The sequence below is a fragment of the Ricinus communis genome, chromosome 4 (genome assembly GCF_019578655.1).
Source record: "Ricinus communis isolate WT05 ecotype wild-type chromosome 4, ASM1957865v1, whole genome shotgun sequence".
Classification (NCBI taxonomy): domain Eukaryota; kingdom Viridiplantae; phylum Streptophyta; class Magnoliopsida; order Malpighiales; family Euphorbiaceae; genus Ricinus; species Ricinus communis.
This window is the reverse complement of record NC_063259.1, coordinates 22,503,403-22,527,302: the sequence shown is the minus strand read 5'-3', so window position 1 is coordinate 22,527,302 and position 23,900 is coordinate 22,503,403. Positions and strand designations below refer to the sequence as shown.

Sequence of the window (23,900 nt, the reverse complement as noted above, 5' to 3'; positions counted from 1 at the left end):
TATATCCAATTAACTTAGTTACCTACCATAGACAGTGCAATTTACAGCATTCAAGTCATATGAACTCCTCCACATATTCCTGCGTTACAAGATGAATGAGAAATTCTACCTCAAAAGAAAAAAAAAAAAAAAAAAATATTATTACAACACAGGTCTAATATCACTACCTATCCTAAGTTGTGATTTCTCCACATTTAATTCACTGATATATCCAAGAGTAGCCACAATACAGAGTTCACATCAAATTAGCCAACTCTTCCGTCCCCTGGTTGAGGCCTTGACTCCAAGAATAGTCTTATGGTTGAGTAGATGAGAGAAGGTTCAGCCATTGCGCCATTGCCATAATCCCCACAAGCCAGCCTTTTTGTGACGGGTGGAATTAGGGAAATTCCAAGTTCATCAATCGACATGAGATGCCTTTCTGTGAAAGGATTGTTCCACATGAAAGTATTCATGGCTGGTGCAACAAAAAGGGGCTTGTTATAATCCCATGCTCGAACTACACAGGTTAGCAGATTGTCACACAATCCCCCAGCAATCTGCATGTGTATGTCTCAAAGATAGACATAAAATGAGTGAGAGAAAGAAAGAAACAACCAAAGCAAGCAAGAAAGAAAAACATATGAAGCAAACAGGGAAAACTAATGGCAGTCAAGGGAACTCATTCTCAAGCACTGACATATATGCATGTATAAAGAGACAGATATAAAATAAACAACCACCCAACATAAGCCTTGTCCCATTCTCAAGATCCAAAACCTATAGTAGCCTAATAAAGTTGCCATGATTCAATCTTTAGCAAACAACTGTAACTCATTCTAGTTAGTTCATCTATTAATTTTTTTAGAAGTGTCAAGAGGCATATGACTCATCCAGCAAACATACCAATCTGTTGATTAAATCAATTATTAAGAGGAACCCAACCGTCCTGAGTATCAGAGGGCTTGGTTTAACCAAAATTTATATAAATTGAAAAACTAAAGTCCCAGTATCATCATATCAGTCATTATTTATAGTTGGTTCACTAAAAAAAAAAAAGATGGCACTATAAGTGATTAAACAAAACAAGGCAAAAAGCTCATATATATGATATTGCCAATTATGCTCTATAAAGAAAAATTACATGAAACAATGATTTCAAAGATCTTTGTTATCCACCATAGATAACCAGGTACAATAGGAATTCTGCTGAGTTAAGTCAAAGGGGTCAACCGCAAGGCCAGGGGAATGACTCTGTTATTTCGCACAATGCCCAGTGAAAGACACAAACTTCTTTATTTCATAGAACTTCTTACCTTGCCAAGTGTGTTTGCTGATAATGGGGCAATTACCATGATATCAGCCCAGCGCCGCAGCTCAATATGAAGAACACTATCTCCTATTTTATTCCAACTGGACCATTCATCCTCATCAGTGTAAAGAACAACATCCTTAGGAAGGGAGGCTCTGTCAATGAAATGTAAAGAAGCCTTTGTGGCAACAGCTCTAACTTCTGCCCATTCTGAAAAACAATGGCAAAGATTACCGAATTTAATTGCAGCTACACTTCCACTAGCTGCAAGTAGAATCCTAGGTTTCCTTGGAGAAGCATTAACCTGCATCGGCTCTCTTTCGGCTGTCGCTGATTCCGAGTATGCCATGATCTAACCATATGATGAAAGTAGTCAAAAAATAAAATAAAATAAAACATGTAAGAAAACAATTGACCCTACATTATTAACCTACGATTCTCACATTATTGACTAAAATATTCATGCAAAAACCCGTCGTTAGTGACAGAAAAAAAGCTACTTGTGCCTAACAATAAACCTCCAACCTACTAATTAACTCTTTAAAACACCATTGATATTGGAAAAAGAAATAACAGAAACCAGTCATGTGAATCCATTGAGATTTTAAAAACTCTTAAAACTATGTATACCAACTATGCGATTTCCAACCTTAGACATGTAGACAGAGAAAATCCTACCACAGTAAGCGACCAGATAGCTAAGTAAATAGACCTCGCCAACTTTATGTAAAACCTATTCAGTTTGGATGATTTTGTTCAGGAGGATGAATTACCGAAAATTTTAAACAGAGCATGGTCTGTGGGTGGTAACCATCTTTAGGGTAATAAAAGTATTCTGTATTCCTTTCCCATTAAAAAGAAAATTTATACATACACATTTAACCATTTGGTAATATATGCCTAATGTTTCCTTTTAACTCTTCCGCCAACAAAAAGATCTTGCACTGTGTTAATATTTCAAGAAGAGAAAACAAAACATTCGCATTGGCTAAATGTACTAAAGCTCATGCTCATTAGACTTGGAAGTACATCTTGTAAAAATCAAAATACAAATAAAACATAGGAATCATCTTTTTAAAAAAATTATTGATTTTACACGGCATTCTCAGATCTCAACCTTCATCATTCCTGAACTTTCAAGCAAAACTATCAAAATGCATCGCCAGATAACGACTGCTTCTTGATCAACCACTAGAAGGGTATTCTCTTAATGAGAAAGTGAATTTAACAATAAACAAATCATAAATCAAGATTCATAAAATCCTGTAATGTGAATTTAACAACAAAACATAATAGAAAAAATATATATTTCAAATTTGCAGTTCATATATCAGGTTTCCTTTTAGGCAATTAATCAAACCGATTATAGTCAAAAGAAACAACCAAACAGATATTGACAATTCAATTCAGTTCTAACACAAACAAAACCAAGAGATCAATGATACCTGAAAGTCCAAAGAAGCTTACTTGGCAGAGACTTAGACGGAGAGAAGTCCCCACTAAAACCCTAACTCGTTCTTTTTCGTATTTTCAAAGGCTCAGTGAGTTACAATCTCGAGTTTCAGTCAAGCCATTGTAAATTGGTAAAGGTGGCCGTGTACTTAACTAGGGCTGTATTCAGTTAAAGAGATTTAAATTTGAAAAATTCTATACAAATTATGGATATTTAGTATGAATTTTAAAAACTTAAAAAAGTATAAAAATTAAGAATATTTAATTATAATTTTGATAAAGTCTTTAAAAATATGTTAGTATTCAAAAAGTCATTAATTTTTATGGACATTACTTTTAATGACTTTTTTATATACTTTTAATGATATTTTATACATTGTTATGAATAACAAATTATAAGATTTTTTATTCATTTTTTTTCAAAATTTAAATAGACTTTTTCTTAAATTTATTTTTCTTTTTTAAAATTTTTCTGTATTACCATCTTTATTTTTTTTACTATATTTTTCAGAACAAATAAAAATTTTAAAAATTAAAAATTATTTAATAATAATATTTTCTTGTATTCATACATATAAAAAATTAATTAAAATTTTTTAATTTAGTTTTAAAAAGGCTCTCGTAGGAATATGAAGTATTTAATAAATTTTTTTGACCAAACAACCCCATCATATATAAACTTTTAGATTTTTTTGTATTCACTACATACAAAAATTATTTTTCTATTGATAAGTGTAATTGTCAGTTTAAGTATTTATTAAATAATTAATAAATTTAATTATTATTGGTTTAAATATTCATTAAATAAATAATAAATAAAATATAACGAGTGTGATATAAATTTGGTGGTTTAATTAGAGACAAATTATTAAGAAAATAACAATTAGCAAGATTATAAGGACAATAATATACAAATATATGGACAATAAAATAATAAAATCGAACACAGATGTAAAAAATAGGACGCCAGTAATTTGAGAATTTCTGAATTCAAAGAGAGACACCAAAGCATAAATTTTTGCACACCAACATAACGAGATCAAGACACTAGTAAAGAGAAATTAGGACATCAGAAATCCAAAACTTATGTATCATACAATCTCTTTAAAATTAATTTGCTTCTTATAGTTGGTATTTAAGGATGATATGACATTTATTTCCCAGGATACAACTGATCAACACAGCTAATAAATATCACAATAATTGTATCAGCAAACTTAAAGTATATCTGAGCTTTATCACACTTGAAAGCAAAAAAGAGAAGATAGGAAGATCTATTTTTTACACAATGAATGAAAGAAATATGAATAACATATACAGAGAATGACTAACTTAGGAAAATGACCTTTGATATTATCTTAAAACTTTTGATATATCATGATTAATTATAATTAATCCATAACTTTTGATATATCATGATTAATTATAATTAATCCATAACTTTTGATTTATCATATGACCTTTGATATTTTATATGACTTTTTAATATTACTATTCAAAGGGTATCACTTTTTCATTCACCCATAACCCATAATTTATAGTGTTAGAGAGATTAGAGATTTTGGACGGGCTATTGTATATTTCACACTCTTATCCTAGTTTTTACTCTATAAATAATTAATTTCACAAAAAGTGAAAAGAAGTTTCGAATTCGAAATCTCTGTCTCCAATAGTAGGAACCTTTACCAGTCTAGCTAAGCCTAAATTTAATATATTGCTTATATTTATCAATATATTTGATATTTATTTAAATAAATATAATTAATAAATTATTTTAGTATTACTTTATATAAATATAATCAATGGATAATTTTTTTAATTAAAAATAAGTCTAATTTTTTTAAAAATAATATATATTAATTATATTATTGTTGATCTATTGACTAATAAGAAAAGATAAAATATATTAAAATACTAAAAATTATAAAATTTAATATAATTAAAAATTTAAGAATTCGATTAAATATGCCGTAAATATAATTAACTGTTATTAATAGTTTAGATTTATAGTTGATAAAATTAAAAAATAATATATATAATTAGATTTCTGAAAGTGATATTGGTTTGATTAACTGATGCTGATCGCACCTAACAACTAGTAAAAGCAGAACTATGATCACGCGTGGTGGACATTCAGGAGAAGTGATAGAGTGGCAGGAGTTAGGAAACATCAGGGCCGTATTCTTATGGTCAAATCGATTAACAGTCAAGATTCCTAACTGCTAAGAAAAAGTATTAATATTTTTTTTCTTAATAATAAAGATGTAGGTACAAGTGAAATGTATGTCAATAAAAAAAAGAATAAAGATAAGAAGGTTACATTAATGATGGCATTGTCCCCCTTAACGGTCAATGGACAATGTGGGGATGATCATGACTGTCCAATTCATTGACTCTTGTCTATTCCTACTCTTTCTTAGCCATTCATTTCTTTTTTCTTTTGCCCCCACTTTTAATTGCTTTTCTTATAAAGAGAGAGAAAAAAAAAAATTAACGCTCCATGCATAAAGTGATAAGAAAGTTATTATAGAGAATAAATATTTAAATCTCTTTTTAAAAAATTAGGTGGGCTATTATTAAATAGAATTAAAGTCATTATTTTCCTATTTTATGATCCTCATTTAAGAGATTAAAATTTAACTATATGAGAGGTTCAAATAAAAAATTAAACCTCATTTACAAAAACAAGTGATAAAATTAAGTTAGAGATTTATTACCTAATAATTATATTTTTTTTTTATCAATTGTACCAATTAAGGGGAAAAAAGTTTAGGACTGAAATAAAATATTATAAGAGCTTTCTAAGCTAAATGATTTTGCTATGAGATTATTATATATCTATTTACATGCCTTTCTGAGCTAAATGATTGATTATGAAAACGAAAAATTAAACATAAAATTGAGGGATTTTTCACTTTGGACATTGATTTAAAGTCTTGAAATAAAACGAATCCAAGTATAAGTGTTGACATGTAAAGGGTAGGGAAAAGAAATAGTTGCTTTTGTTTTTCCATTCACCAAATATAACAAAAAATAAATAATAATATTAAATAATTAAGCATATATTAATCAATTAATATTTCAATTATTAAATATTTTTATATAAATAATGAGTGATGCCTTTCCATGTCCTTAATTTTAAAATAATAAAAACCAGCATAATATTTAGATAAGTTATTAGTTTAATAAAACTTGATTAATAAGTGTTTAATAGGGAAAATCTCTTAACCTACTTTCCTTTGAAAAGAAAATTGAAGAAACATATTTGGTAAATGTAAAAAAAAAAAAAAAAATTATTATTCACAGTTCATCCTCCTTATCTTTTTCCACCCAAATAAGAAAAAAAATAAAAATAAAAATGAAACCCTCATTCTCAACAATATTTTGACTCTCCTCATTTCCTTTCTCCAATTTTCATTAGCTTCTCCAAGAGAGAGTTAGGGTTGATGAGAATCTTGCTTGAAGTAAAGGACTCCACTCTTGTCAACACAATGAAATGCTTTTTGGAGGTAAAAGAATAAAAAATAATATGAAATGTTTAATGGTTTTGCCTCCAAAATTCTAAGGAAATTATCATCTCATCCTAGAATCACAATAATTATAGAATGTTTGAATTATATAACGGTTTCTTAGTAAAATATTTTATAAATCTTTTGCACATTATCTGCCAACACTGCTCAACTATCTTTTTTTTTTCCTTACTTTCTTGTTCACAACAAAGTAAAGACAAGATAACCTGAGAAGGGTACAATTTAATCAGCAAAATTATATGCCAAAAAAATAAGCTGAGAAGGATTACATGAGCATTTAACAAATATTAACAATCTTTTTTCTGAGTAAAAGAAAAGATTAGGTAAATGTAAATCCTAAGGACTTGAGTGTGAATTCAAATAAATTGAGAATACAAGAAATTTAAAGAGAGATTATTATTATTATTGGATAATACAGCAGTCTCTTGTATTGTAGTTTTATAGATTAGTGTTCTCTTTTACACGTTTTCTTCTCTTTTGCATTTCACACTCTCTACCCTTACTGTCCAACAATTATCTATCTTCCCAAGGTCCTAGCAGTAGCTTTACCTTTCTTCAACACCCTGTCTCAGTCTGTCTTTCTCTTTCTCTTTCTCTATTTTCTCTCTCTCAAGCTTTGAGCTTTCTTCACTACCCCATGGTTTTTCTGGTATTCAATCTGAAAGGTAAGGTCTTGTTGTGAATATTTTTGTTTGTTATTCACACTTGTTTCCAACGGTCACATTTCTTTTTCTTCTTTCTTGAAATGTTTTTCTTGACTGTGCTAGTTTTGCTTCTTTTTAACTCTAATGGAGTGATTTCTTTGAATAGTGAAGGTTTTGCACTTTTGTCATTTAAACAATCTATTTATCAAGATCCAGAAGGGTCTTTAAGCAACTGGAACTCTTCTGATGAAACCCCTTGTTCATGGAATGGGGTTACATGCAAGGAGCTTAAAGTTGTTTCTGTTAGTATTCCAAAAAAGAAACTTTTTGGGTTTCTTCCTTCTTCTCTTGGGTCTCTCTCTGACCTTAGGCATGTGAATTTGAGGAACAATATGTTCTTTGGCAGCTTACCTTCTCAGCTCTTTCAAGCTCAGGGGTTACAAAGTTTGGTTCTTTATGGGAATTCTTTATCTGGGTCTTTGCCAAATGACATTGGCAAGCTCAAGTACCTTCAGACTTTGGATTTATCACAGAATTCCTTTAATGGGTCGATACCCATATCAATTGTTCAATGCAGGAGACTTAGAGCTCTTGATCTTAGCCAAAATAATTTCAGTGGTTCTTTGCCAGATGGGTTTGGTTCTGGTTTTGTTTCTCTTGAAAAACTTGATCTTTCCTTCAATAAATTCAATGGTTCAATTCCTAGTGATATGGGAAACCTTTCTAGTTTGCAAGGAACTGTAGATTTGTCGCATAATCACTTCTCTGGTTCAATCCCAGCTAGTCTTGGTAATCTTCCTGAGAAGGTTTATATTGATCTAACTTACAACAATTTGAGCGGTCCAATACCACAAACTGGCGCACTAATGAATAGGGGACCGACTGCGTTTATTGGGAATCCCGGGCTCTGTGGTCCTCCATTGAAGAACCCTTGTTCTTCAGAAACTCCCAATGCGAATGCACCTTCATCAATTCCTTTCTTGCCAAGTAATTATCCGCCTCAGGATTTGGATAATCACGGTGGAAAGAGTGTGAAAGAAAGGGGACTAAGTAAGAGTGCTGTTATTGCAATAATTGTGAGTGATGTAATTGGAATTTGTTTGGTTGGATTGTTATTTTCATATTGTTATTCAAGGGTTTGTGCATGTGGTAAGGATAAGGATGAGAGTGATTATGTGTTTGACAAGAGAGGGAAGGGCAGGAAAGAATGTTTGTGTTTTAGGAAGGATGAGTCTGAGACTTTGTCTGAGCATGTGGAGCAGTATGATCTAGTACCGCTGGATACGCAGGTCACGTTTGATTTAGACGAGTTGCTTAAAGCTTCAGCTTTTGTGTTGGGAAAGAGTGGAATTGGTATTGTATACAAAGTTGTGCTGGAAGATGGCCTCACTTTAGCTGTGAGAAGATTGGGTGAAGGGGGTTCTCAAAGGTTTAAGGAATTCCAGACAGAAGTAGAAGCAATTGGAAAGCTAAGGCATCCTAATATTGCAACTCTCAGAGCCTATTACTGGTCTGTTGATGAGAAGTTGCTAATCTATGATTACATTCCTAATGGAAGCCTTTCAACTGCTCTTCATGGTAAGTTGAAGCAATCTCCTTCCAAAGCAAATGTTATTTTCTCTCATTTCTATTATTGGCGGTGATTTGATTTCTTGAATAGGGCGTTGGTTGTTGGCCTAATGTTTAAAGTTATTTTGAATGTTTCTCTTCTTTTTTGTGTCATTAGGGAAGCCTGGAATGGTTTCATTCACACCATTATCCTGGACTATGCGGTTGAAAATCATAAAGGGAATTGCAAAAGGCTTGGTTTATTTGCATGAATTTAGCCCTAAAAAGTATGTTCATGGAGATCTGAAACCAAGTAATATACTTCTTGGACATAACATGGAACCATACATTTCTGATTTTGGACTCGGGCGCCTGGCAAACATTGCTGGGGGGTCCCCAACTCTGCAATCTAATCGAATTACCGTGGAGAAACCTCATGAAAAACAACAAAAGAGTGCACCCAGCTCGGAAGTTGCTATGGTTTCAGCTACAAGTATGGGATCTTATTACCAGGCCCCTGAAGCACTTAAGGTGGTGAAACCATCACAGAAATGGGATGTTTATTCTTACGGGGTGATCTTACTAGAGATGATCACAGGAAGATCGCCACTGGTCCATGTTGGCACGTCAGAAATGGATCTTGTTCAGTGGATTCAACTATGCATTGAAGAGCAAAAGCCACTTGCAGATGTTTTAGATCCATATTTAGCACCGGATGTGGACAAGGAGGAGGAAATTATTGCAGTTCTAAAGATAGCTATGGCTTGTGTTCATAATAGCTCTGAAAGGAGACCTACTATGAGGCATGTATCTGATGTTTTGAGCAGATTGGTCATACCCTCTGATTGAGAAATTTAATGGATCAGTCATTCTTGGAGGCTACAACCAATTTCAGTGAAAAGGGTATCATAAAGTCTTGAAGCAGTGTAAAACTTGTGGAATCCATGTATTTTGTTCTTGTCAGGATTTTTCTTTATTGTCATTGCATGAGCTCTAGTTTTAGGTGATGGTGGGTCTGCTTTAGGAGCAATCTTGCAACTGCCTTTGTAAGAGATGGCTTGTTAGACTGTATATGTGTAAGGATGTTCTCATTTTTCTTTTTGCTCTTACAGCAGGCCTTTGTCTTTTTCCTTGTACTGTTCAATGGAAAGATAATCATTTGTTTATTTCATCTTTGCTTTTGTATTAAGAATCAATTATCATTTCCAGATGGAAGCATAAATAAATAAATAAATTACACTCCTCACATGAGAAATAGAGGCTACCACATAGGTAACACTTTATGTTTTGAGCTTTTAACTTATTAAAATATCTAAAGTGAGGAGAAAAGTAATTGGTTTTGTTATAACATAATTAATTTATTTATTCTTATAACAATTAATAATTAAAATTAAATATTATTTTTTAATTAATTTGATGTAGGTCTTCTCTTTGTGCAGGTCAAATCTGAGGAATGCAACATGGTGCTATAATTACCAAAACCATCACACAACAACTCCAAAACTAAGAATAAGAAGATTAGAATGAGAAACAACTAAGTTCATCAATAATATTATTTTACTGCATCAACACCCTTCCGCAGATGGCATCAGTCAGTACTAACCGGACGAACAAGTATTCCTTGTAATATCAACAGCTACAAAGACACAAAATTGATTCAACTTTTTCCAATTAGGAGTTTTAATTTTGATTTCAAATTTCGACATACAAAGAAAAATGTACATTTTAGTTCATTGGACTTCTCGTTTTCAAAATTAAAAAATTTTAGGTAAAAAGTATTGATGAGGTCAGTAGAAAGGATTAGAGAAGATTTGAGAGAAAAAGTTATATATAATGAAGTATTTGCTACATCACTAACTTAAGCTTATTTGTCATGAGTCCAATGCATGTATATCAATTTTTATCTATAAATCTGTCAAGCATTTATGTGTTAGGAAATATTTAATAGGTCAAACTCAAAATATAACATACTATCTTACTAATTTTTATAAGTAGTACTAAACCGATCAAGTTTTACAATAATTGAATTTTCTAAAAATTCCTAATCGTCTCTTCTTTTTCTTTCTTATTTTTTTTTAATTTTTTTTTAAATTCATTTTTTAGCTCGCCGTTGATCACTTTTAGATAAGCGGTGATCTCTTTTTTTTATTATTATTATTAATTAATTTTATAAATAAATATTAGTATTTTTTAAAAAAATTTTGCAATCCCTTATTATATGGATTTAAGTTATCATTTTATAGGAATTTTATAGCCTTCCGTTATGGAAGCGTTGAATTCTCGCTCTATATAAGTGGTGAAGAGAAAAAAAAAAAATCGAATCTGACTTTCAAACAATCTAACTTGTTAAAAGACATCTATAAAATCGATATGTGGTTTAGTGCCACTGAGTGGAGCGTTTTTCTTGCAGAATTACAATTTATTTCTCCATCAACATAATTGATGATTATCAAAAATAAATTTTTCTATATGTATTTTTAATATTTAATATTTATTTTTATTTTTTATATCAAAATATATTTAGCAATTCTTATTAATACAATATTCATATCTTTGCTAAAAAAAATATTTAAGCCAAATATATAATACTATAATTTTATTTCCTACACCGTGGTGGATGGACCGCAAAACATATACATATGAGATTTATTGTATATGTTCGAGAGTGGAGTCTATATTGGAACATGTAATTTATCGTCTACTTCTAAGACTAGAATCTACTAATACGTATCTTATTATCTATTGGAACCTATTAATATTAAATACGTGTCTTATAATCTATTGGACCATATTAAGATAAGAAATGTTTCCTTATTTGTAGAAGCAAAAAATATTTTCAGAAGAATAATTAAATCGAAGTTAAAATGATCTGAAGCCAATAAGGGTGTGTCCAATTAACAAGACACAAACAAATTGGATCCCATATCCACTTTTCCACTTATTTGTAATTTTCAGGAGATGAACACTGATGAAGAATCTGGTCCCTTGCCTGCTACACATTGGTTAATTATTTAGTACTGCTCCCACTCACTTCCATTTTATTGATTGGACAAATCAATCCCATCTTTTATTTCCTTCTTTTCCTTTTTCCTATTAAACCCTAATATCCATGCTTAGGGTAATACAATTTAAGACACTCAAAAAAAAAAAATAATTAATTAAAATGCTGTCTCGTGCTTAAACAGAATGCAAGGGGAAATGATTTTTTTTTTTTTAATTTTTTTTTATTTGCCTTTTCTGGGTAGCGAACCATGTGGCGCAAATGTAGGGGAGTGGAAGTGGACTCCACCAATCAAAGTATAGAGCGGTTAGCTGTATCTTGGATTTTCTTTATTTTTATTGACTTTAACAGAGATTCTTGTTGGAATGTCTTTAGTCAATTCACTCCAGCTTAGATTTAACTTTAGCTCCTAATCCAATTCTTAATTTTATTAACACTCAAAGTTGAAACTCTAATCAGAACAGATTCTTACAATTTTATTTACACCCTCTTAGATACTCTATTTTATTTTATTATTAGACATTGAACCCTCTTAGATGTTTTCGTTTTATTTTACGATTAGACATTGGACCCTCTTGGACGCTCTCGCTTTATTTTACGATTGGACACTCTCATTTTATTTTACAATTAGACATTAAATTAGATAATAAAATTGCATAAATGTTTCCCTTAAAGGGCAAAGAAAGAAAAAATTGTCACATATTATTCTTCATTTTTGTCCCTGAAAATTAATTAATTAAGCATTTCCCAAGTCACAAGATCACTGCTGGAACTGCCTTTTCCCTATATTATTTATGACAGAGAAGTACTAAAGAACATACACTTATTATAACAAAGTGTTACTAAATTGATTCAAACATAAAAATCTGCATTGGTTAATTTCTACCTGTTTTTTCTTCTTAAGCTCAAAGGTAAACAGGTTGGTTTCATCTCATAATCGTGGCAATTCAAAGAAACGCTTCTAGATCGTGAGACAGAGATGAACATGGCAGAAGAAAAGTTTCACTTTCTTTGTGCAATCCTTAGCCGCTTGACGGATTCTATAAATTCCCTGTCAAGATTCGAGAAATTTGACTATTTAAACTACTATTTATGATCTAATCCAAAACGCGAAGTGTTGTTAGATAACAGCAATAAAGAACCTACTTCCAGGGAACATCACCAACAGTTCTCCAATTGTCCTCCCTGTCCTGGTAAAACAAGCAGAATTCAGATCCTGGCTGGAACAGCCTTAGCCCAGTTGCAGTTTGTATTCCTGAAACAAGTGAATACTTCAAATCATGGTACTTAACTCAACAGGTGAAAAATCTCACGTCACAGTGTAGTTTGGTAATTACCAAACATGTCTTCAAGTTGAACTGCAAGGCTTGAGTAACCACCATGATCTAGTATGCAAATTTTCCTGCCAACAACAACACCATCCATATTTACTTTTACATAAGCCCAACTTTCTTTGCTTTGCACGCCTTCTGCATCCTCGTCATATTCTTGTTGTGTGTTTCTTTGATATCCTGAATTTGAATGTCTCAGTGATGGATGATTTCCCTGATGAGGCCAGGCCATTAGTTCATCATACCCCTCTTGGCCTATGTCTGATACAAAACAAATTCTAGTTAAACCAGCCTGACAATTCTATCAAACCGAGTAGATAATGTATTCCACTTCTTAACCTTCAAATGAATATTGTAATTAACCAATATCATCCTAGTTGGTCAAGACAATCTTTCTCCTCTAATGACATATGATAATTTTAGAAGTAGGTATATGGAAGGAGAAGGATGTAGTTTTATCAATTTCTAATGATGCTTCAGGAGATTGAGATGTAAAAATGTCCAAACAAGAGCTATCTCTACCAATGATCTCCTGCAATCCTTCTGTCAGCTTCTTCTAAATTTAGGACTATGGTATCAGTTTTATTGTTCCAGATCAGCTTATTGTTTCACTACTTGCTCTCTGTTGCCTTCAATCGGTCCTAAATTTATGACTCTGCCATCAGTTTGTTCTATTTCTTTTTGAAATCAGCTTACACTTTCATATCTTTATAATTAAGTGAGTCTTTTATTAAAGAAAATGAACTACTTCAACTGTGCAAGGAAGCAATTACTTTATGCTGACAGTGCAAGTGACTAGTATATATACACATTTGATCCTCATTTGCTCTTTCTTGGCTGCCCAGAAAACTTTGCAAGGTTGCAAGCATTTACTTACTCTAATTAGCTTTCGTCGACTATAAGCAACGCACAAGCATCAGTAATCTGATTTTATCAAACAAAGTGCAAGCATAATTAATCATACAATCCTAACAAAAACGTTCGAGCTTTTCTAGTCTAATAAATATCTTATTTTCTTGAAACATTCTATTAATATTTCTTGTAGAGAAATAAAAAGTTCTTGACATCTTTGTGTTGATAAGATAGTTTGATGTTCATCTTTCTTTCAAAAATGATTCAGCAAACTACTAAGACAAAATTTGTGTTAGAATTTTTTAGCTACTGACTAAAAATTATGAAAGAGGAACAACTAATGAAGTAAAGGGTCAAGATGCATACAATGTCCTGATGGATGATAAGCGTCGGGTTGAAAGGTTCTGAGACTAAGACCGAGATCGATAATATCCTCATCCTCCTTTGCTGGATAGTAAACTGACTGAAGAGCTGAAGGATTGAGAAAAAAGCTTGATGCACTTGAATCCATTATGATATCGCAGAAAAAAGGACTAAAAATATTGAGTGTCGGATGTTGAGTTGTATTGGTTTGCACCAGGTAGGGGAATCTATTTATATATATGGAGCTTGATCGGTAGCTATATCTGAATCTGAAAAACAGAACTGAAAGTACAAATGGGGGCCAATAGGGAAAGTAAATGGAAGACAAGTAACCTTTCTCCCATTATCAATCATTGAGTGGCGCTTATCTTCTTCTGTTACTTCTGATACTACCAACATGGGAAGTACACAAGCAAGTTACTAAAAAACAGAAAAACAAGGAATGGCCAAAGTGATTATAACAAAAGTTGGTTTAGATTCTGTAACCCAATATTGCTACAAATGGCTCTGCTTTCAGGTTGAAAATCCAAAAGTTGATCAGGATAGAACTGCTTGGAGCCAACACCAACAACAAGCAGAATAACTCTCATTTAAGTTTAATAAAACTTTCTATTGGAAAATGATTTACAAATATTTTTACCATATTGTGACAATTTTGTGAATCCCAGCAGCACTATTAGGCTAGTAATTCAGTGATCAAACACCTATCTCGTAGTGCAGAAGGTTCAAATACAAACCCTGAAAGGATGTTCCAAAGAAGGTCCAGAGTTCAATCCCTGACAGCCTCTTCCTAATTAAGAATCTCTTATGTGCCAAAATGAAACCAATCCTAAGAGGTAAAGTGGATTAACGAGGGTGTCTCCTGGGGCTTACTTAAGTCATGCTTTCAAGGGAAAAAGCAATCCTAAAGCTTACTTCTTTGTGTCTAAGCTTTCTTGGTGAGAACTGTGTTCAGAGAAGACAGTGGAATTACTCCTGGTGAGGGGACAATGATCTGACCACACCCCCTCGATCCCATTCTGCCTTGCCTTGAGAGGACAGTGCTCTATGGATGAAACCTGCTTTCCAACATAGGATTCTCTTGTAAGCGGATGAGAGTCATTGGATTGCATTAAGTTACTGTTCTCTTTATATGGGGCAGAGAGGTTCCTGCATCAGTTCTCCATCATATTAGCCAACTTAACCCATATCTTGTTTATTTTTTTGCAATTAGGACAAGGATTTTGGACTTTGAGAATTCTACCCCAATTTGCAAAACTGGTTGCGCTTAGGTTTTACATTTTGAAATTAGGTAACAAATTGGCGTGTGTTTTTGCTCACATGGCAGCCACATTGAAATTTTTATAAATTTACCTTTATATCTTTGCTGACATGGACATTCCACATGCAGAAAAAGGGCTTTGAATTTTTTGTCCATATAAATATCAGGAGAGGTAAATTGCAGTGTGAGGTAAAAGACACACTAATTACCTGATTTCATAATGCGCCATAGAAGCACAACACAACCAATTTCCCAAAATGGGACAGAAGTGGCAAAGAAAAAAAGATTTGGTCAAACTGTAAAAATAAAAAATATGTTTGGGTTTTTTAGATAATCTATATATATATATATATATATATATATATAGCAATGTTTATTACATGGCATATTTTATATGAATCCTTTTCTTTCAAATTATTTTTTATAATTTCAATTCTTGATTAATTTTTTTAATCGTCACATTTGTACTCATTTATACCATTCATTTCTTTTTTGATTCTATCTTATATATATTTCTGAGATTATTTTGACATAGTTTAATTTCAAGTAAAAAGACTTTATTAATAGAATTAACTTTTTTATTAATAAATAAAGTATTTTAATGTATTTATTAAAAAATAATTTTTAAATTAGATTTTTTATTGAATTTAATAAATAAAAAATCTATATCCATCTATATATATATAGGAGAGCAATGTTTTAATATCATTTTTTATTTATCAGACATACCATGTTATATGTCTAAATTATTTTTAAATTTTTTTTAGAGAATTAATCTATTTTAACATTTTTCTTACTATTTTAAAGAGTATTATGTTACAACTTCCAACATCTTAACTATGATATTTAATTATTTCATATTCCTATATGCTTTCAATTCTTATTTATAACTTCCACTTAAATAATTTCTTTTTCAAATATTATATTACAATATAAAATATCTTAATTATAAATTTTAAGTATCTAATACTCTCTTTTTTTCTATGAATTCTTCTTTATAATTTAATTTTTTATTAATTTTTTTTAGCATTTTCTATTCTCATAGTTAAATTATTATCTCATCATTAAAGAACTATTTTTTTAATTATAATATTTATACTTATTTATAGCTTTCATCCTTCTTTGGATCATATCTTAAATATATTCTAATGAAATTATTTCGATATAGTTTAATTTCAAGTAAAAAAATCAATTAATTAAAAATTAAATTTTAAGTTAGATTTTTTATACTTTAATAAATTAAAAAAGTAACACAAAATATGTTTACTTTTATATGTGTAAAGTGAGAAAATATTACTGAATTATATACTTAAAATATATAAAATATTAAATCAATTAAAAAATATTAAAAATAAATAAAATCATCAAATATTAAATCAAGTTATAAAAAAATAATTTAATTTGATTTAATTTATATTATTAAGATGTTTAATTTATTTAAGTTTATGAGATACTTTTACTTATTTAATTTTACATAAATTTTATGAATATAGTAAAAAAATAAAGAGTTCAAATTAGAAAAAATTATTAAAAGAGAGAATAAATTTTGTTTAGTGAATGAATTTATCAAAATTAGAATTAATAAGTACTTAAAAGATTTAAAAAGATATAACATGCTTATATATCTAATAAAAGACTTAACATAAAAATATTATATATATATATATATATATATATATATATATGGATGGTATATGGTAGTATTTAATTTTAATTTTAGTAATTTTATAATTCTTATGATATTAAAATTGAACATATGCCGTAAACCGGGCACTTATCTAGTTAAGCTTAAAATTTAATACCAGAATATTTTTCATTTAAAAAAAAGCCTCCAATCATCATCAATCCAAAAGAAAGATAAAAGAGGCTTAATCGTTTTTGCCGAAGCTATAATTCATATCTAAGAAATAAGTAACAATTGCTGCAATTGTGATAATGAAACAATCAATTTTGGTCTCAAGAGATTACAGATTGCCAACGATAAGGAGATTTTTCCTCTGATGAGCTAAAGGGACATAAGCCAGCAGTAGCACCCAAAACTACTCATCCTGAGGATGTATTGCAACACTACGAACGACTTCACAACTTCGGAAGAAAATCTTACTCTGTTCAAGGAACAATTGAACTATGCATTAAAAAACAAAAGAAAAGAAAAAGAGAGAGAGGGAGAACATCTTGTAGCCTCATTTGATAATGATATACGAGCAAGTTAACCTGCATTTGAAATTCATCCAGATGCCATTGAACGTAGAAACATGAAGATACAATTGATTTAGCATTAATTTTTAATTGACTACTCCATTGACCTTAATTCTCTTTGTGAAAATTAGTATTGAATTTCATGCTAGCATTGTTTCCTTTTTCGGAAATTTTTCAGATCTAGACTCTGGATGATCTTTCTCCCATGAGTCGCTTCAAGGGTGCGGCATACGCCAACTTCAGCAATAATTTGGGTGGTCCGAAGAAATATATTTCGTGTACCAGAAAATCATGCTTGCTGCTGCAATGAATTGTGTAGGTAAATGAGTTCAACTACCTAGTTAATCATTTCAGTCATGATGACTAAGAAATTGTATTATGCAGGGATAAACTTGCTCCACGGCCTGAGGAAAACAAAAAGGAAAAGAATTACAATGCAAAATAACGAAATATACTATGAGATGGGATGTTATGCTGCTTCTGTGGATATTGAACATAAAAAAAAGGAAGTGCATACCAGTCTTCCTCCCACCAAATCATAGTGTGCATAATGTGGACCTCCAGGTTCTCCAAACACTTTGTAGGTAACCAAATGCTCAGGAATGAGCCTAACAGTTTCTGGTGCATTCAGATCACCATAAGCAACAAACACAGAAAATTCAAATCCATTAAAGGTAGACAACCAAGTCATCACTGTTTAGACATACCTTCTACAGCTTCAGGTGGGCAAATTAGATCTTCATCTCCAGCTAAGGCTAAAACAGGTACATTGCTCTTGTGTAGATGATCCTTGTAAAAATATTTACCACTCCTATCGCATAATCCACCATCTCGAAAAGCTGTCGTAAGCTGCAAGATAAGTTTGGCAGGTATTGTACCTAGTAATCAGACGTTACAATTGTTAAAAGAAAAGGTAAAACAAGAAAAAGAGGAAACAATTTTTAAGAAGAGAGCAACAACTAGATTGCACAAGAATAATTTCAGCAAAATAATGAACTTCCTCCGCGGCTATACGAATCCACGAGAGAAGAAAAAGAAGAGGAAACATATTAAAGCATGAAATCATGTAGTTATCTCTTTTATTACTTGAGGGCTGCATGGCCATGCTTGTGGAAAACAGAATTATTCCAGAAATAGCCAACAATTTTTTCCTAATCAACCTAATAATCAGGTTATTCTTTTCCAGCAATACCCTAACCTAGCCTTGTCACCAGCAGATCAGTGATTTCAGAAATAGTCAACAAGTAACAAGAATACCTATCCATGATCAAATTCAATAGTAAAAATGGCAAAAGATAATAAGGACTAGAAAAAGTCCAAAAACAATGACAATCAAAATCGTCCTTCAATTAAAATCATCCCAGTGCATATACACAAGTTTGATAGATCTCGTATCTATACTTTTAAGTTCCAGTATACCTCCGACTGTGTTTCATCCATGTGGTATTTTGTCAATAAAAAAAATTCTTAACCTTATCCTTTTAATAACAGGATCTTAAACCTCAAAATATACCCCTTAATTTGTTATGTTAGAAATATTCTTTTAGCTGAGCAGATAATTTCGGCTATTCTCACTTCATTAGTGTAGGATGTGGCAACAGTATTACACTGGCTGTTGACATAGCAATCTTCCTCCTTTATTAGGGACAAGGATCGAACGCATGATAGGACAGGACATTCAAACATAGTATAGGCAGAGGTAGAGCAACATCAATGTTCCTATTGAATTATAATATACTTTCCTCTCAGTTCCTGATCCGTTTCGCATTCCCACTATGTTAGTATACTAATCAGTAGAAACAATTCTTTGATGCCAAAAAATGCATAAGCAAGTAGTTGATCTTATCTGTTAGTAGTTTATTTATGTTCCAAAGTATTGAAATTCCCCTCAGGTTGAATTTGGATAAGTAGTCATTTAAAAATGAAAGGATTTTCAGTTGGATGCATAAGTTTTGGTACTTCTTCTAAGTTCATTGTAATTAATTGGTAGATGCACTGAATATAGGACCAAATTCGTCAATGTAGATCACAATTATGTGAGTGTAAAATGTAAAGTATAAAAGTGTGATTTGAGTATCTCATTCAGAATTTGATTTAAGCAAAAAATTATTATCTTTTTTCTTTGCAGGTATAGATCTCATTTCATGCATCGAAATAGAAACTCAAATAAATTTGTGAATTTCAAAATCTTCCTCTCCAAATGGACACCCTTGTATAGTAGAAAAGCATGCCAAAGTTGATGTCATAAACCAACCTAGAGTTAAATAATTGATGGAGAAACTACAGAGCTAAACATTTTAAGAAACAAATGTGCTTATACTTACAAAAGTTGTTCAAGACAAGCTTTTCTAACAACTCCGGATGCATCATATCTTCTGCTGATATCATGTAATTAAGCCAAGACAACACATAAGGAGGACGGGATGAAAGAGGATATGCTGCTGACAGTAATGCCCCCAAGGGAACAACAGGTACATTAAGAGCCTGAGCAGGATCCGCCTGCATGACAATTGCCTCAATATTACTTTCTCAAAGACTGCCATCTTAGTAAGAATTAAGTTTATGCATATATATATATATATATAAGTTTACCACCTACAAGGGGCAAAAGCAATTTGAGTCTTGAATTTGAAGATGTATAGTCAACTGATGATGCTAGAGTAACAACAGCAGCCAATCCAGAGTCTCTTCCTTCACAGCCTAGGAAAGTGATCAACTAAAAAGTAAATATTAGCACGAACCATCAAGTTTGCCCATGCACAAGCCAAAACACTACTGCTATGAAAAGACCAAGAAAAAAATTTGTCAACAAAAGCCTTGTAACCATATGCAAATGTAAAGCATGAAGAAAAAGATGTGCTTTCTGAAGAAAGAAGAAGCATGATCATACAAATTTTCAAAAGAAGCATGACAAAAAAATCTCAACAAAATCTTCATGAATGTCAGAATGAATTTGCAATATCTCAACTTTGGATCTTACTGTGGTTGGAGGACCATGGGAGGAAGAAGCAGTTCTCTGTATAGCTTAATGAAGGGAGATCAAAGATAGCAAATAAAGGAAAAGCAAGATTAAGGAAATGTAAACTAGTCAACCTATTAAACCTAGAAAAGCAGAAGGTAGCACTTCATATAGAAGTTATTTTGCTTTTAAAACTTCTCCTGCTATATAATGCTTTTTTAATTATTTTGGTTCATTATTTGGCAGGAGTCTCAAATAAGATGCCTAAACTCCTTAACCACGATTTTAATTTTAAAACCCAGCTGGATTTACTATTGGGATTTAACTCCCTTCATGATTACTACAACTTTATAAGGAGAAAGTCTTGTATGACTCGTGAGAAATGCTTGGTCATAGTTTTAACTTTTAAGGTAAGCAAAAGCTGTTACAGCTCAATATTTGTATAATAACATTTTGCTAGGTGCAAACTACAATCTCTCTATAGAGCTAGAGCAAAAACGTGTATCATTCTACAATTGGATAACAAACAGTATTACTAAGATCAAAAGTAACTTCCGCCAATATGTAACATGCCAATAGTGTTAGAAAAACATGCCTAATACTGCAAAAAGAGTGAAAATATGTATGCTATATCTATTATGGCCGAATGAGTTTGCACTAATAAAGGAAAGGCCGTGTTTCATAGTATCTTACCACATCGCGAAAGCATTGCATAAAGTAAGATACCTCCCATGGAGTGTCCAATTGCAAGCAATTTACCATCCTTTGGCTTGCTTTTTGCTCTTATGTATTCCATCTACATGAGTAAGTTTGATTATTGTTAACAAAATATGAAAGAATAATCTTTTCTTTCTCCCTAATTGTTGCGGGACAAGATTAGGTTACAGAACCTCCTTTATAAGGAAAGATAATATCAATTAAGATATACAAGGAATGATATCATAAATATTTTCATCATGAAATTAATTGTGAAGATAATAAAAAGAAATGAAAATGAATTGATTCATTCATATCAGCAAGATAAAATGTCACCTCACCGCAGCAGGAACATCCTCTTCTAGATAATTATCAAAATCCCAGTCATACTTCACAATCAAGTCAAGTTGTTTCTGAAAATCTTCTATGGTTGCAGACAGACGCTCTTGCAAGTCAAACAACTGAGGCGAAACAGACTTTTGACCTTCCTCAAAAATATTCACAAGTCTTTGGCTAAGATCCCTGATTTGACTAGTAATAACTGAGTTTTGTCTTGTTTCCATCAAGCTCAAAAGCTTTCCTCTTATCTCATTAAAACGTTCAGATAACTGAGAATCTCCTAAAAGTTTAGCTATCTGATCAAATAACTTATCAGAAATGATCTTCAACTGGCCTTCACTCAGGAATCCAGAAAGCCTTTCAGACAAGCGCATAAAAGTTTCCGTCAACTTTGTTACCAACTTCGACTCATCCCATACAGTCGCTATCCCTGTTGGATCCTCCTTGACAGTCAAAATCTTATTAGAATCAGAAAAGGAACTTGGAACATTATTTGTTGGCTGGTCTATAGAAGGCAAAGCCTCATTGGTTACATTCTTAGCAGCAGCTTCCATCTCTAGAGAGACAGCATGTGCAGACTGCTGGATCTCTTTGGGATTTGTTTCTTGCACACTCAATCCAGCGCCTCTAACTTCAAGAACCCATGTTTCAAATCCTTGACCAGACATATATCGTGCAAAAGATGACTGCAAACATATACATACATTAGTAAAGAAAATTTGAAGCAAGCATTTTCATCAGTGCCGGAGATATCTAAGCTATATAGAAGAATAAGACAACATGAGCATTGTAATTACAATAAATTGAATCAGGAAAAATGCCTTCAAACTTACAAGGAGAGCTCATTATTTCTGAGTTGATAATATTAACTGAAGAGAAAGTAACTTAACCAGATAGATGCTAAAGTCAGATTAGATTACTGGTTCATCAGATAGAATACCATAGTATTCAAAAAGTCTAAAAATGCAAAAATTTAGTTCAGTTAGCTATTTAGTCAAATTCTCATGTTTGGAAAGGTCACATCTGCTAGAGCTTAATTCTTTCAATTAGGCATTTTGAAAGAAATAAAATCCAGCCAAAAGTGACATAAATTTGCAGTAATTTAATAAAACTGAATTCTTGCAAATTAGGCTAATTCTTATGTTTGGGAAGTCTAAAAGATGCAAGAATTAAATCAATTGAAATCTATTTCGTCCGTCCTCATGTTTGGAAAGCTCATATTTGCAAGAATTCAATTCTTCATAGAAACAAGGCTTAATTCTTTAGTGAAATGCTTTTGCAGGAATTCAATTCAATTGCACGTGATTTACTCCAAACAAGGCCAAGAGTGTAATTTTCACAAGCAATTTGAAACAATACAGTTATAAGAAAAGCAAACACTAATAAATTAAGTAACTAAAAGAATTCTTTTTTTTTTTTCAAAAGAAAAAGGTATTAGTAATTACACCGGGAGAGAGATCATAACCAATGGCATTAGTGCCAACTCCAGAGAGTAACAACAGTGGATGATTCCTTGCAGGTGCCTATAAATTATTGAAATAAAATAAATAAATAAATAAATAATAAAAAGAAATCAGAGAGAGAATAAAAGCGGAATCTACGAAGAGAAACCTGAGAAGAAGGATGATAGCGCCAGAGAGCGAGACGCCAGTCCGAATTAGGAACCGAGACATAGTGAAGTTCATCGGCCGTACAAATTGGCGGTTTTTCCGGAAGTTTTACAGTTGAATCGGTGGAGAAAGCTCTAAGCCGAAAACACGACAGCGAAGATGTGGTTCTGCGGGAGGATGAAGATGATAACAGTAGTCTTGGGGAGCGTAAGCAAGGGAAGGACGAAGAGGCGCGTGCGAAGATGGAATTGGCTATGTGAAGAGCAGAGCGAATATCGGATTGGATAGCAGCTGCTGCGGTTGTTGTTGTCGTAGTAGCCATTGTATTGAGGAAATTACTGACGTTTTTCTTGTTTATGATTGATTGCCGATGTTCATGTCTGAATCTGAATTAACGTAATATGTTTGGTTTTGGTGTTGAATTTTGACTGATTAAAAAGAAAAGAAAAAAAGCCTAAAGGGAAAAGCAAAATTTGCGGTTAGTTTTGTAATTTGTTGTCTGTTTTTTTGGTTCCCTCGCTTTTGAATTTGGGTAAGGTGGCGAGGAGAGAGAGCTTTTAGGTTAGGATCCTATGGAAAATGGCCCAGGATAAAGTCTGCAAGAATAAACACACTTTGTTCAAGTTAAGCTATCTACCTTGTCCATGCCATTTGCAGTTTTCAAAAATTTATAGTTTTAATTTCTAATTTAATAATTTAGCTCTCTAATTTCTTATACATAGACCTGTTTTTCTTTAAGAATATCAATTTTTATATGAGAAAAGCTTTATAAAAATATTAAAAGCAATTTTTTGTCAATGCAATTTCAAATGGAACTTAATTTT

The 23,900-nt window shown here is 31.8% G+C and overlaps 4 protein-coding genes across 9 annotated transcripts; 1 reads left to right on the top strand and 3 right to left on the bottom strand.

The window, feature by feature from the left end:
- On the bottom strand, positions 1-2,922 carry LOC8275083 (phosphopantothenoylcysteine decarboxylase). Of its 3 annotated transcripts, XR_007215654.1 has the most exons (4): positions 2,737-2,921; positions 1,296-1,643; positions 168-539; positions 1-79 (listed from the first exon to the last, which is right to left on the bottom strand). XR_007215654.1 is itself a non-coding variant. In XM_015723623.3 (3 exons), the coding sequence occupies exons 2-3, from the start codon at positions 1,638-1,640 to the stop codon at positions 246-248; spliced, it is 639 nt and encodes a 212-aa protein (XP_015579109.1). In that variant the 5' UTR covers positions 1,641-1,643; positions 2,759-2,922; the 3' UTR covers positions 1-245. The 3 variants fall into 3 exon arrangements, 2 of the variants coding, with proteins under 2 accessions (XP_015579109.1, XP_002526282.1); XM_015723623.3 differs by having other exon boundaries at positions 1-539; positions 2,759-2,922; XM_002526236.4 differs by having other exon boundaries at positions 1-539.
- Positions 2,923-6,721: 3,799 nt separating this feature from the next.
- Positions 6,722-9,636, top strand: LOC8275084 (receptor protein kinase-like protein ZAR1). Its single transcript, XM_002526237.4, has 2 exons — positions 6,722-8,495; positions 8,644-9,636. Exons 1-2 carry the CDS (start codon positions 7,019-7,021, stop codon positions 9,312-9,314), a joined length of 2,148 nt encoding a protein of 715 aa, XP_002526283.1. The 5' UTR covers positions 6,722-7,018; the 3' UTR covers positions 9,315-9,636.
- A 2,592-nt stretch (positions 9,637-12,228) lies between these two features.
- On the bottom strand, positions 12,229-15,127 carry LOC8275085 (auxin-responsive protein IAA32). The gene is made up of 4 exons (XM_015723648.3): positions 14,016-15,127; positions 12,804-13,058; positions 12,613-12,721; positions 12,229-12,517 (listed from the first exon to the last, which is right to left on the bottom strand). Exons 1-4 carry the CDS (start codon positions 14,158-14,160, stop codon positions 12,469-12,471), a joined length of 558 nt encoding a protein of 185 aa, XP_015579134.1. The 5' UTR covers positions 14,161-15,127; the 3' UTR covers positions 12,229-12,468.
- A 1,998-nt stretch (positions 15,128-17,125) lies between these two features.
- On the bottom strand, positions 17,126-23,667 carry LOC8275086. Of its 4 annotated transcripts, XM_048373050.1 has the most exons (10): positions 23,078-23,665; positions 22,912-22,989; positions 21,469-22,152; positions 21,125-21,227; positions 20,072-20,172; positions 19,797-19,971; positions 18,180-18,350; positions 17,990-18,090; positions 17,810-17,876; positions 17,126-17,378 (listed from the first exon to the last, which is right to left on the bottom strand). In XM_048373050.1, the coding sequence occupies exons 1-9, from the start codon at positions 23,396-23,398 to the stop codon at positions 17,823-17,825; spliced, it is 1,788 nt and encodes a 595-aa protein (XP_048229007.1). In that variant the 5' UTR covers positions 23,399-23,665; the 3' UTR covers positions 17,126-17,378; positions 17,810-17,822. The 4 variants fall into 4 exon arrangements, 3 of the variants coding, with proteins under 3 accessions (XP_048229007.1, XP_002526285.1, XP_048229008.1); XM_002526239.4 differs by lacking the exon at positions 17,126-17,378 and having other exon boundaries at positions 17,473-17,876; XM_048373051.1 differs by lacking the exon at positions 17,126-17,378 and having other exon boundaries at positions 17,473-17,876; positions 21,158-21,227.
- Positions 23,668-23,900: the final 233 nt, after the last annotated feature.

Coding starts and splice junctions, on each gene's coding strand:
- LOC8275083 (XM_015723623.3), bottom strand. CDS start 1,640: ATGGCATACTCGGAATCAGCGACAGCCGAAAGAGAGCCGATGCAGGTT. Junction 540..1,295: donor CAGCAAACACACTTGGCAAG/GTAAGAAGTTCT, acceptor ATACACATGCAG/ATTGCTGGGGGATTGTGTGA.
- LOC8275084 (XM_002526237.4), top strand. CDS start 7,019: ATGTTTTTCTTGACTGTGCTAGTTTTGCTTCTTTTTAACTCTAATGGA. Junction 8,496..8,643: donor CCTTTCAACTGCTCTTCATG/GTAAGTTGAAGC, acceptor TTGTGTCATTAG/GGAAGCCTGGAATGGTTTCA.
- LOC8275085 (XM_015723648.3), bottom strand. CDS start 14,160: ATGGATTCAAGTGCATCAAGCTTTTTTCTCAATCCTTCAGCTCTTCAG. Junction 13,059..14,015: donor TTATCATCCATCAGGACATT/GTATGCATCTTG, acceptor GTTTTGTATCAG/ACATAGGCCAAGAGGGGTAT. Junction 12,722..12,803: donor TCAACTTGAAGACATGTTTG/GTAATTACCAAA, acceptor CACTTGTTTCAG/GAATACAAACTGCAACTGGG.
- LOC8275086 (XM_048373050.1), bottom strand. CDS start 23,398: ATGGCTACTACGACAACAACAACCGCAGCAGCTGCTATCCAATCCGAT. Junction 18,351..19,796: donor GCTTGTCTTGAACAACTTTT/GTAAGTATAAGC, acceptor TCTGATTACTAG/GTACAATACCTGCCAAACTT. Junction 17,877..17,989: donor ATTTGGTGGGAGGAAGACTG/GTATGCACTTCC, acceptor TGTTTTCCTCAG/GCCGTGGAGCAAGTTTATCC.